Here is a 13,892-nt window from a genome sequence, read left to right as displayed (position 1 = left end):
AGTAGTTTATATATATAGGGATATTTTAGCTAGAAAATTTAATTTTTTTCAAGAAATGCTTGAGAAAGCTTTGAATCGGCGAAATATGGAAAAAAAGTTGTAGATTATTTTTCAATGTTGTAACATTGCAATATAGCTCCTGATGATGCAAGAGAGTGCGAAAGATCTATAGCTAAATATTTCCATCCCTGTGTGGCTTGTTCTGCATTACTAAGATTGTCTGTTACTGATTGTTATGTATAATTATGTTCACAAAGGGAGCACTAAATCTGAATGGGCCATAGTAGCCTTAGGAATGAGTGGCAGTCGAGTTCAATTTAAAGTGTCGCTGTCATTCTTTGGTAGCGCTGTGTGACCCATGTGGGTTGTAGCTCTTAGTTTTGATTATAATAATGTAATTCTTTGGATCCCTTAACCCAGTGGTTCCCAAACTTTTTCAGCTTGTTACCCAATTTAACATGCCACATAAAGCATGTTACCCCTTTCACAAAATGTTGTTATTATTGATATATATGGCTAAATTAAAACACTTGAGATATTTTCTTTTATTTATTGTATTTGAACATTGTGCATCTCTAATGACTATTACCAAAGATGTCAAGAACATCAGTGGGATGGATGGAGTTGCATACTTGAAGCTAGTTTAGGAATTCTTGGCTAATGTCTACCTCGGCTGATGCTCACAGATAAACTGACAGTGTGAAATAGAGGCAGCCTCAGGAAGTGAGTGACGCGTACTGGACAGGTCGATCTGGGCTACTGAGTGACTTTTGTCCTGAAGCATACTTGTCAAAATACTTTTGGGTTTCCACACACTTAGCTATATATTTCTTCTTTTCTAATACTGTATATTAGTTTTTGATGTTTATTGTTATTTGGTTTAACTTTATTACTTACTTATAATAGGTTTACTTTACAACTTTATATACTAAGACAAAGTTAACAATAATCCTCATACCGGGTACCGCATTGTTTTCTTGATTTTCAGAATTCATAACTTTTTTCTGTCACCCCTCCATTACCCCCCAAAAATGGTTAAATTACCCCCAGGGGGTAATTTACCCCCAGTTTGGGAACCACTGCCTTAAAGGATAATACCCTTAATTGTTTAGCACTTTCCCACAACTAAATATTTACTTCCGATATCACTGTATTTAGGGAGTAACAGGCTAGTAACCCCTACTGTATACATTAATAAATATAAAATGAAAGTTTTGTTTTTCTTTAGGGTTACCGTCTTGGTGGGATACGGCTGGTTTGTTGAAAAAAAAAATGCATTTAACCCTTTCAGGGTCCACAGGCCCTCTTCCAGACTTGTTCTCAGGGTCCCCAAATTTAAAAAAAAAAATATTTTTTCAAATGAAAAGATAGAGAATCTTTTCCCGATCATAATGACACCAAAAGTATGAAATTTGATGGAAAACTTACAGAATTATGCTCTCGTGAAGTTAGCGGTCTCGACGATGTTTATGCATCAGCGATTTTGTCCACTTTGAGCCCTATTTTCGGCCAATTCCAATGTATTAGTCGACAAAAATCATAACTATTTCGCCAGAACTTCATTTTTACTATCGAATGACTACAAGAAACCACCCATTTACAGATTTCAACTATCCAATACAGTGGTCAGAATTTAGCAATTTTGCCAATTTCACACAAATTTCAAAAGATGCCAATTTCTGAATAGGGTCCAGAATAAACAAGAAAGACATTCCTGGCACTAAAATGACATTTTCTCTGTTCATTAGTCACATCTCCACGCTCCTCTTACATTCTTTTGCTTTTCACTTTGAATTTTTATTCTCACAAAAAAATAGAAGATTTACTGTTATGCAGACTACTGCATTAGTGTAGAAATGGTATAAATAATATTGGCACACTTGTGAAAGAATATTAGACTCACCAGTTGACGTGTATTGGACGCTTAGCATGATTTGTTTACTTTTGAACTTCAGTAAAAATCGAACATTTCTGCTACTTTGAGCTCAATTTCAAGGTGCGTTTCATTGTAAAACCAGTCAAAATCATCTCAATTTCTGTAATATGTCCTTCATTCTATAAATTGAGACCAGGAAAAATAGAATACAACCATAAATACCATACGAAAATACAGTGCAAATTCGCTGTTTTAATCCAGAAGCACTGTGTGCTGCAGAATTTTTTTTATACTGCGCACACTGACCACATAGACGCATTCTTTCATATGTAGGCCTACCAGCTTTCTCTCACTAGATTTGAGGGCGCTAGAATTTATGCGTACTAGTACGTCAAGGACCCTGGCGCGTAAGCCGTACTAGTACGGCTTAATATCCCTCAAGGGAGGATCCTTGATGCTGGTGAGGGGCTCTTGATCTAGGGAATTGGATCTATGCTCCAGTTTCTTTAATTGAACCTGAATGCCTTGCGTCTTCCCCACAGGCACTGTATAATCCCTACGGGTTTATCACTCCTCCATGATGGTAATAATAATAATAATAATAATAATAATAATAATAATAATAATAATAATAACTGTCTTTAATAAACTTAATGCTACACATATGTTGCAGATGACAGTCAAGAGGAGACGTCTGTGTGCGCGGGATGCATGAACGTTATTGACGAGGATGAATTCTTCTCGGCTCTTGGCCAAGACTGGCATACTGATTGTTTTAGGTAGGATTTGTGTGTAGTACCTTATTGGGCTATGATCTGTACAATTTGTGCAACATCTGGGCATCTTTATTTGTAGACATTTTGCCAGCCAGTGGCTTTATCAGTATAATACAAGGACATAATGTGAAGAATTATATACAAAAGATGAGGTAATCCGTCCCTCAGCCTTGGAGCTGGTGAACAGTTACCCATATGTTGTACATGTGTGTAATTCTGCACCTTTTTGGTATTATGTACCATTTATGTACATGCAGTTTGTGCTTAGTTTTAATATAATAATAATAATAATAATAATAATAATAATAATAATATCTTTATTTACTACAAGTACAGTGGACCCCCGCATAACGATGGCATCACATAGCGATTTTTCCGCATAACGATTACTTTTATCGCAAAATTTTTGCCGCGCATACCGATTAAAAACCCGCTTACCGATTTTCGTCCGAGACGCGTCCAATGTGCCCTCAGCCAGCCTCACATGTGCCGCCCCGTCCCATTGTTTACCAGCCAGCCTCCGCGGTAACATCCAAGCATACACTCGGAATATTTCGTATTATTACAGTATTTTCGGTGCTGTTTCTGGAAAATAAGTGACCATGGGCCCCAAGAAAGCTTCTAGTGCCAACCCTACACCTCAAAGGGTAAGAATTACTATAGAGATGAAGAAAGAGATAATTGATAAGTATGAAAGTGGAGTGCGTATAGCCGACCTAGTCAAGCTGTACAAGAAACCCCAATCAACCATCGCTACTATTGTGGGCACCAGAAAGACAATCAAGGAAGCTGTTCTTGCCAAAGGTTCAACTGTGTTTTCGAAACAAAGATCGCAAGTGATGGAAGATGTTGAGAGACTCTTATTGGTGTGGATAAATGAAAAACAGATAGCAGGAGATAGCATCTCTCAAGCGATCATATGTGAAAAGGCTAGGAAGTTGCATGAGGATTTAATTAAAAAAATGCCTGCAACTAGTGATGATGTGAGTGAATTTAAGGCCAGCAAAGGTTGGTTTGAGAGATTTAAGAAGCGTAGTGGCATCCATAGTGTGATAAGGCATGGTGAGGCTGCCAGTTCGGACCACAAAGCGGCTGAAAAATATGTGCAGGAATTCAAGGAGTACATAGAAACTGAAGGACTGAAACCTGAACAAGTGTTTAATTGTGATGAAACAGGCCTGTTCTGGAAGAAAATGCCAAGCAGGACCTACATTACTCAGGAGGAAAAGGCACTCCCAGGACATAAGCCTATGAAAGACAGGCTTACTTTGTTGATGTGTGCCAATGCTACTGGTGATTGCAAAGTGAAGCCTTTATTAGTGTATCACTCTGAAACTCCCAGAGCGTTCAGGCAAAAGAATGTCCTCAAGGATAATTTGTGTGTGCTGTGGAGGGCAAACAGTAAGGCATGGGTCACTAGGGAATTTTTCTATAACTGGTTACACCATGCATTTGCCCCCAATGTGAAAAATTACCTAACTGAAAAGAAATTAGAACTTAAGTGCCTCCTGGTGTTAGACAATGCCCCTGGTCATCCTACAGACGTGGCAGAGCGACTTTATGGGGACATGAGCTTCATTAAGGTGAAGTTTTTGCCTCCTAATACCACTCCTCTCCTGCAGCCCATGGACCAGCAGGTTATTTCCAACTTCAAGAAACTGTACACAAAAGCTCTGTTTGAAAGGTGCTTTGTAATGACCTCAGAAACTCAACTGACTCTAAGAGAGTTTTGGAGAGATCACTTTAATATCCTCAATTGTGTAAACCTTATAGGTAAGGCTTGGGAGGAAGTGACTAAGAGGACCTTGAACTCTGCTTGGAAGAAACTGTGGCCAGAATGTGTAGACAAAAGGGATTTTGAAGGGTTTGAGGCTAACCCTGAGAATCCTGTGCCAGTTGAGGAATCCATTGTGGCATTGGGAAAGTCCTTGGGGTTGGAGGTTAGTGGGGAGGATGTGGAAGAGTTGGTGGAGGAGGACAATGAAGAACTAACCACTGATGAGCTGATAGATCAACTTCAAGAGCAAGAGGCCAGACCTGAGGAAACTGGTTCAGAGGAGGGGAGAGAGAAATTGAAGAAGTTGCCTACTACAAAGATAAAGGAAATCTGTGCTAAGTGGCTTGAAGTGCAAACCTTCATGGATGAAAATCACCCTCACACAGCTATTGCAAGCCGTGCTGGTGATTATTACACTGACAATGTTGTGAAACACTTTAGGCAAGTCATAAAGGAACGAGAGGTACAGGCCACTATGGACAGATATCTTGTGCGAAAGAAGTCCAGTGACTCTGAAGCTGGCCCTAGTGGCATTAAAAGAAGAAGGGAAGTAACCCCAGAAAAGGACTTACTACCTCAAGTCCTAATGGAAGGGGATTCCCCTTCTAAACACTAACACACTCTCTCCCCTCCTCCCATCCCATCAATCATCACCAGATCTTCAATAAAAGTAAGTGTCATTTAATTGTGCATGCCTTTTTCAGTTTGTGTGTATTAAAATTAACATTTCATGTGGTAAAAAAAAATTTTTTTCATACTTTTGGGCGTCTTGCACGGATTAATTTTATTTCCATTATTTCTTATGGGGAAAATTCATTCGCATAACGATTATTTCGCATAACGATGAGCCCTCTTGCACGGATTAAAATCGTTAACCGGGGGTCCACTGTACATGTACAAGGTATACAGTCCTAGCTGACAACAATGACATACTACTATTTAGAAACTCCCTTGTTATGCTCTGCATTTCGGGCAAATTAGGTCAGTGTCCCGGGATGCGACCCACACCAGTCGACTAACACCCAGGATGCGACCCACACCAGTCCACTAACACCCAGGATGCGACCCACACCAGTCCACTAACACCCAGGTACCCATTTTACTGATGGGGAACATAGACAACAGGTGGAAAGAAACATGTCCAATGTTTCTACTCTGGCTGGGAATCGAACCCAGGCCCTCGCCGTGTGAAGCGAGAGCGTTAGCCACCAGACCACCTTCATTCCATTTAATTATCTCTATACGGGAGTAAATGTTATAGAGGCAAGTCAGTTAAGTACGTTTTGAAGAATTAGAGTTGGAAAAATCCATCACCTCATCCCATACGGCTATCCTTATTTCATCTGTATTCCCAAACATGTCTTTCAGTTGGTCCTTGGCATGCTGGTTATTGGCATCGGTGGTTGGGTAGTGCCTGACCAAGTCTAGGGCCTGGAATCTCGCAGTATTTGCCAGGAACCAAAGATACCGTATATAGGAAGTTTTCAACTTAGGCATTAGGGACCTGAATTACGTATAATATTCATCATACAAGAAGTCTTCATCTTACAAACACATTAGGGACCTGTATAGTGTACAGTGGAACCTCAAATATCGAACTTTCTTCGGTCCAGAAGGCTGTTTGAGTGCCACTACCGAACGAATTTATTCCCATCAGGAATAATGTAAATTAGATTAGACCATTTAAGACCCTCAAAAATACACTTATAAAAGCAGTTACAAAAATACACTTACATAATTGGTTGAGTTGGGAACAGTTCAATTTTTGAGGTTCCACTGTATAATAATAATAATAAAATTATTATACACAATAATGATGTACACAATAAGGAAGATTCTCAACGTTTTCAAGGACTTAATGCATCTTCCAGACACAGCCTCCCACAAAACTATACAGGAATACCTAGCAAATACAGAGAGTTAGGTTCCATATCTCTGCTGCAAAGTGAATATCGCCCTAGAATGAATCATTCCTTTTTTCCACTTGCCAGTCTATATAAAAGCCTAAATAATATGTTGATCTGTCAATTATTAAGTGCACAATTGCACTTGGCCTACAACAAATGATGCAAAGGTAAAAATAATAAATGTTTTTTGAAAATTGCCAGAAACCATTTTAAGACGAAGGCTGGCGCTAAAAATAATAAATACAGTGGACCCCTGCTTTACGATCAGCTCCCAATGCGACCAATTATGTAAGTGTATTTATGTAAGTGCGTTTGTACGTATATGTTTGGGGGTCTGATCCACCAGGAGGCCTGGTCTCAGACCGGGCCGCGGGGGCGTTGACCCCCGGAACTCTCTCCAGGTAAACTCCAGGTAAACTCCAGGTCTGAAATGGACTAATCTAATTCACAATATTCCTTATGGGAACAAATTCGTTCAGTAATGGCACCTGAACATACTTCTGGCATGAAATAATATCGTAAACCGGGAGTCCACTGTATAATTGAAAAGTGCCATATTGGCAAAGCACTCTGAAGCGAAGTGCCGTATTAACAGCTTTGCTTTTTCAGACATTTTTAGTATCCTGTTTAGTGCAAGTGTGGTGAGTTCCTACTTTATTATTATTATTATTTATATTTAATTTTCATTATAATAAAAAATATAATAAAAATTAATAAAAAATAACAATACCTATAATAGTAATTCTAAAAACAAAAATGATAATAATAATGGGTTGTGTGTGCTGGATGTCCCTATAATATTTAACTCGTAAACGGTCCAAACAGATCGACGTTCAAATTCGTAATGCTACAAAAGTAGATCTACTTATTTTTACATACAGTGGTCCCTCGTTTTTCGTAATTAATCCGTTCCTGGAGGAGCTACTATAAACGAAATTTACGATTTGCGAATCAATTTTCCCCATAAGAAATAATGTAAATACAATTAATCCATTTCTGACACTCAGAAGTATTAAAACAAAAGATTTTTTTACATGAAATATACATGTAGTACATAAACAATACAATGGGAAATGATGAATGAAACATTAACAGCATAACACTTACCTTTATTGGAGATTCTTCTTAGTGTATGGGAGACTGGAGGAGGAGAGAGAGTGGATTGTTTATAGTTTGGAAGGGGAATCCCCTTCCAGCAACACCTCAGGTACCAATTGCTTCTCTGGGGTTGCTTCTCTTCTCTGTTTCTTAATGCCACTAGGACCACCTTGAGAGTCACTCTAGTCCTGTCTCGCAAAGTAACTGTGGAGAGAACTCTGTTTCTGGCGTCTCTTTAACACTTCCCTAAAATGGTACAAGACTTTGTCACTGTACATATTTCTCACTTTCTTTACCACAGGCTTGGCACTAGGAGCTTTCTTTGGAGCTATGGTAGCTTATTTAGTACTTGCAAGCACTAAAATGAGTGGAATATTATGAAATATTTCATAGGAGCACTTGAGGGGACCTTCATTCACAGGTAAACAATGCCAGACTGGCTGGGTAGGGAGGCCGCCCCGGCTCACACCGTGCGTAAGCATCCTGGACGAACTACTATTCGTGAGTCAACCTATGAAAAGCGAGTCCATGTTTATACGAAAATACCCCTATGATTGGCAAAATTTACGATTGCCGAGAACTACAAAAAGCGAGGGACCACTGTATTTTCAAATATAACAAAAAAAAAATGTACATAAAAATTTTTTACACATTTTCAAATGTAAAACAAAAAAAAGGTCTACATTTTTTACATACTTTCAGATGTTGAAAAAGCGTATATATACGTTTGGACCATTTAAGGGTTAATGACATAAATATTTCCATGTGTTTCAGGTGTAGTGCGTGTGATATTACCCTCAACAGCTGGTATTTTGAAAAAGATGGTCTTCTCTTTTGTAAAAACGATTATTGGAAGAAATATGGAGAAGCCTGTCAAGACTGTGGCCAGGTGAGGTAGAAAATATGTGCACGTTTATCCTAATTACCCTTCAAGGAATATATACAACCATGGGTTTACCTGGAGTTTACCTGGAGAGAGTTCCGGGGATCAATGCCCCCGCGGCCCGTCTGTATATTTTTATTGTATACAGGTGGTTCTTGACTCATGATTGGGTTACATTCTGATGAATTTTTTACTATTTGAAAATATCGTAAGTTTAAAATATCGTAAATCAAATATGAATATATGATAACTTGACAAGTATATAAATATGAATATATGATAACTTGACAAGTATATAAATATGAATATATGATAACTTGACAAGTATATAAATATGAATATATGATAACTTGACAAGTATATAAATATGAATATATGATAACTTGACAAGTATATAAATATGAATATATGATAACTTGACAAGTATATAAATATGAATATATGATAACTTGACAAGTATATAAATATGAATATATGATAACTTGACAAGTATATAAATATGAATATATGATAACTTGACAAGTATATAAATATGAATATATGATAACTTGACAAGTATATAAATATGAATATATGATAACTTGACAAGTATATAAATATGAATATATGATAACTTGACAAGTATATAAATAACTGCTACCACTGAATAAGTAAATAAATATATAATTACTGTAACTAAATACCAACACTGAGAAGTAATAAATGAATACAAGTTAGAGACTTGCCACCTTTATTTTGGGTAATTATCTCGTTTCATCTTTTGCACCATTGCAAAGTTGAAACGTTGTATTAATCTTGGTAGAATTACTGACAGTATGTAAAAGGACACAAGTGCCATGTTTCACCCTCCAGCATCTTTGTCAAGCCGTTACAAACAATACATAGACTCAGAGGGTATATACAGCCTTTCCTCACTTAACGGCAAATTTGCATTTCTAAGAGTAGGTTGGTAAACGAATTGGTCGTTAAACGACGAGTACACTGTACTGGTAGTGAGTTTGTGTCAACTATCTTTAGATAAGATAAGATAAGATTAGATTTCGTTCGGATTTTTAACCCCGGAGGGTTAGCCACCCAGGATAACCCAAGAAAGGCAGTGCGTCATCAAGGACTATCTAACTTATTTCTATTGGGGTCCTTAATCTTGTCCCCCAGGATGTGACCCACACCAGTCGACTAACACCCAGGTACCTATTTGCTGCTAGGTGAACAGGACAACAGGTGTAAGGAAACGTGTCGAAATGTTTCCACCCGCCGGGAATCGAACCCGGGCCCTCCGTGTGTGAAGCGGGAGCTTTAACCACCAGGCCACCGGGCCTGGTGGTTGTTTTAATGTCGCCTTTGTACCATTTATAACATTTTTAGTATATTTTTATATGTTTATACAGTAATGCACTGTATATTGTAATAAACAAAATAGAGGAAATCAGCTCTAATATACATTACAGTGGACTCCCAGTTTACGATATTATTTCATTCCAGAAGTATGTTCAGGTGCCAGTACTGACCGAATTTGTTCCCATAAGAAATATTGTGAATTAGATTAGTCCATTTCAGACTTCCAAACATACACATACAAACGCACTTACATAAATACACTTACATAATTGGTTGCATTGGGAGGTGATCGTAAACCGGGGGTCCACTGTATTTTTAAATGTTTATACAGTAATGCACTGTATATTGTAATAAACAGAATAGAGGAAATCAGCCCTAATATACATTATTTAGGTTTGCATACTGGTTAGAGAGGTGGTCGTAAGTCCGAGTCATCGGTAAATGAGTACATCGCTAAGTGAGGAGAGGCTGTATGGGTTTTAGAGCGAGATGTACGGCACAATATAATCATTGTGGAAATAGTAGTAGTTGTAATATTAGTATTAGTAGTAGTAATAGTAATACATGTGGTTATTAGAACTTATGCTTGGGAAGCATATTTACCCATTCTATTTTTTAGGGTGATCTCAAAAAGAGGAAATGCCTTCACCATTATTCATTCAGTCACTTGTCTTGCTAGAAGTGACATCACAGTTCAGATGAACTGTAAATTGCAATGTCCTTACCCTTCCTTTAAAGTGCAAGCACTGTACTTCCTGCCTCACCCTTCTTTAAGAGTGCAAGCACTATACTTCCTGCCTCACCCTTCCTTTGGAGTGCAGGCACTGTACTTCCTGCCTCACCCTTCCCCTGCCTCACCCTTCCTTTAGAGTGCAGGCACTGTACTTCCCACCTCACCCTTCCATTAGAGTGCAGGCACTCTACTTCCCACCTCACCCTTCCATTAGAGTGCAGGCACTGTACTTCTCACCTCCAGTACTCAGTATTTCCTGTTCTTGCAGATCATCACTGGTCCAGTCATGGTCGCTGGTGACCACAAGTTCCACCCGGAATGCTTCGTATGTACCTCATGTTCAGCATTTATTGGTGACGGAGAGTCGTATGCTCTTGTTGAAAGATCAAAATTATATTGGTAAGCATAATCATGTACAATAATAACCCACGTGGAGACAGACACTCGGAAGATTGATATGTATATTTTGATCCCCTTCTGAGGTCCTCTTCACAGGGTCAAATATACAGATCGACCAGAGTTTCTGTCTCCGTGTAAGTTATTATTGTTCATTGACAAGTGATCATTCATAAATAGCCATTTTTGTAAGTTATGTTCATTTAAATTTTTTAATGATTTAAATATATTGTGATTTTTATAGTTTTTATAAATTTTAGTTTGGTATATAAAGTATATAAATATAGCAAATTTCCTTCAGATATTTCAGGCAAATATAAGTCTAACTTGAGACTACGATGACAATAATTATTTCTGTTATACGGTACGACCCCCTGTATCCGTGGGGGATAAGTTCCAAGGACCGGCCATGGATACCAAAACAGCAAATAGAAACAAACCCTATATATAAATCCTATACGTCTCTATTATAAAGTTTAATTGATAAATTATGCACAATAAGTGGAGAATTATCATGTTTTCACTGATGGGAAGCACTTCACGACTTCTCTTAGACTTTGAACAACTGCCGACTTCTCTGTGTTTGCACTTTAGGGCCAGTATTATGCAAAATTAAGTGGTATTTTGGACACAATAAACCGTGCATAACTGAAACCATGGACAGCAAATCAGTAGATAAGGAAGTTGTACTGTATAAGGACAATGAAGGTATAATGACAATTTTCGTCTTTCTTTCAACAAACCGGCCGTATCTCACCGAGGCAGGGTGGCCCAAAAAGAAAAACGAAAGTTTCTCTTTTCAAATTTAGTAATTTATACAGGAGAAGGGGTTCCTTAACCATTGTTCCCGGCATTTTAGTCGCCTCTTACAACACACATGACTTACGGAGGAAGAATTCTGTTCCACTTCCCCATGGAGATAAGAGGAAATAAACAAGAACAAGAACTAGTAAGTGGCAACGTTTCGCTCTCCAGGAGCTTTATCAAGCCATTAAGAACTAGTAAGAAAATAGAAGAAAACCCAGAGGGGTGCATATATATTTGCTTGTACATGTGTGTGTAGTGTGACCTGAGTGTAAGTAGAAGTAGCAAGACATACCTGTAATCTTGCATGTTTATGAGACAGACAAAAGACACCAGCAATCCTACCATCATGTAAAACAATTACAGGTTTTCGTTGTACACTCACTATAATAACAATTATTTACTATTATATGAGGATGATGAAGGTATACAAATGTAAATTTTAGGTATTACAAATAAAAAAAAAAAAAAAACATAAACGCAGATAGCTATCGAAAGCTTGTCTTAGGTTTCCTCACCTGGGCGTGGTTAGTTATGTGTTTATTTTATGATAATTGTTAGTTTTGTGATCATAATTGTTAGTTTTGTGGTAATAATTATTAGTTTTGTGACGATAATTTTTCATTTTGTGATGATTGTTAGTTTTATGATGATAATTGTTAGTTTTGTGATGATAATTGTTAGTTTATCATAATTATTTTGTGATGATAATTATTTGTTTCAGTGGATTATGCTACAAGAGACAAATGCAGCCATTGAACAAGTCAACATCGTTCACCAAAGTTCCTCACAGTATACAACTTATTGGTAAGATAATCTACGTTAAGATAATCTATGTTAAGATAATCCACAGTGAGATAATCTATGGTAAGATAATCTACATTAACCCCTTAAGTGTCTGGATCCAGAGTCGTGATAGTGTCCACAATGTCCAAAAATTTAAAAAACAAAAGAAAACTATTTTTCTCTAATGAATTCGTAGAGAATTTTTTCTGAAGGTAATTAAACAGAAAATATGAAATTTGATGGAAAATTGAAGAAATTATGTTATTACGAATTTTGCTGCATCAACAATATTTACAAATTGGTGATTTTGCCCACTTTCGATCCTATTTTAGGCCAGATATATTGTTCCAGTCAACCAAATTCTTAGCTTTTTCACTAGTACGTCTTCCGTTTTATTGAGCACAAGAAACTGCTCAATCAGCTATTTCAACTACCCAATAAAGTGATTGGAAATTGATAATTTGATCAATTTCACGCAAATTTCAAAATACAGTGGACCCCCGGTTAATGATATTTTTTCATTCCAGAAGTATGTTCAGGTGCCAGTACTGACCGAATTTGTTCCCATAAGGAATATTGTGAAGTAGATTAGTCCATTTCAGACCCCCAAACATACACATACAAACGCACTTACATAAATACACTTACATAATTGGTCGCATTGGGAGGTGATCGTTAAGCGGGGGTCCATTGTATTGCAATCTCAAAATAGTGTCCAGAATAAACAATGCAGGCATTCCTGGCACTAAAATAACATTTCCTCTGTTCATTAGTTATGTTCCCGGGCTTTACACATTAATTCCATTTTGAATTTTTATCACAAAGAATTCTTGTTCACCAAAAAATTTTTTATTCACACAGAAACATAAGATTTACTGTTTTGTATTATTGTAATAACTGTAAATAATGTCAGCGCATTCATGAATGCATATTAGACCCACCAATAGACTCGTGTTACACGCGTTGCGTGGTTTGTTTACTCTTGAATGTCGGCAAAAATCGAACATTTCCGCTGCTTTGAGCTTAATTTCAAGCTATTTCCAGTCCTGAAACTAATCAAAATCATCTCTACTACTGTAATATATCTTCCATTTTATCAAATGATACCAAGAAACCGAGAATACAACTATAAAATCCATCTGAAAATGCACTGCAAAGTCTCTGTTTTAAACCAAAGACACAGTTGCAGTTTTTTTCCATTATGCACTGCATGCTGCAGTAAACAATGAAAAAGAATGTTATAGGAATGCAGTTAGAAGTCTGAGTAGATTTATAACCCACTATGATAACGTGAATGTAGATAAATATATCTATGAAGCAACTTGCAATGTGAGCAGACTGACTGATGTTGTAGTGGCCAGGCTTAGGCTTGGTTACAAGTACTGACCGATGTTGTAGTGGCCAGGCTTAGGCTTGGTTACAAGTACTGACTAATGTTGTTGGTTACAAGTACTGACTGATGTTGTAGTGGCCAGACTTAGGCTTGGTTACAAGTACTGACTGATGTTGTAGTGACCA

At 37.5% G+C, this 13,892-nt stretch overlaps 1 protein-coding gene across 2 annotated transcripts in view; it reads left to right on the top strand.

Annotated features, from left to right (window-relative positions):
• Positions 1 to 13,892, top strand: part of LIMK1 (LIM domain kinase 1) — a 92,159-nt gene that overhangs the window by 5,346 nt on the left and 72,921 nt on the right. For both annotated transcript variants that reach the window (XM_070079490.1, XM_070079489.1), the window contains exons 2-5: positions 2,550 to 2,655; positions 8,209 to 8,323; positions 10,657 to 10,787; positions 12,313 to 12,395. In XM_070079490.1, coding sequence (XP_069935591.1) covers positions 2,550 to 2,655; positions 8,209 to 8,323; positions 10,657 to 10,787; positions 12,313 to 12,395 — 435 coding nt within the window. The remainder of the gene's footprint in view (positions 1 to 2,549; positions 2,656 to 8,208; positions 8,324 to 10,656; positions 10,788 to 12,312; positions 12,396 to 13,892) is intronic.

The sequence above is a fragment of the Cherax quadricarinatus genome, chromosome 99 (genome assembly GCF_038502225.1).
Source record: "Cherax quadricarinatus isolate ZL_2023a chromosome 99, ASM3850222v1, whole genome shotgun sequence".
NCBI lineage: Eukaryota > Metazoa > Arthropoda > Malacostraca > Decapoda > Parastacidae > Cherax > Cherax quadricarinatus.
This window is presented reverse-complemented; position numbering and strand designations above follow the sequence as displayed.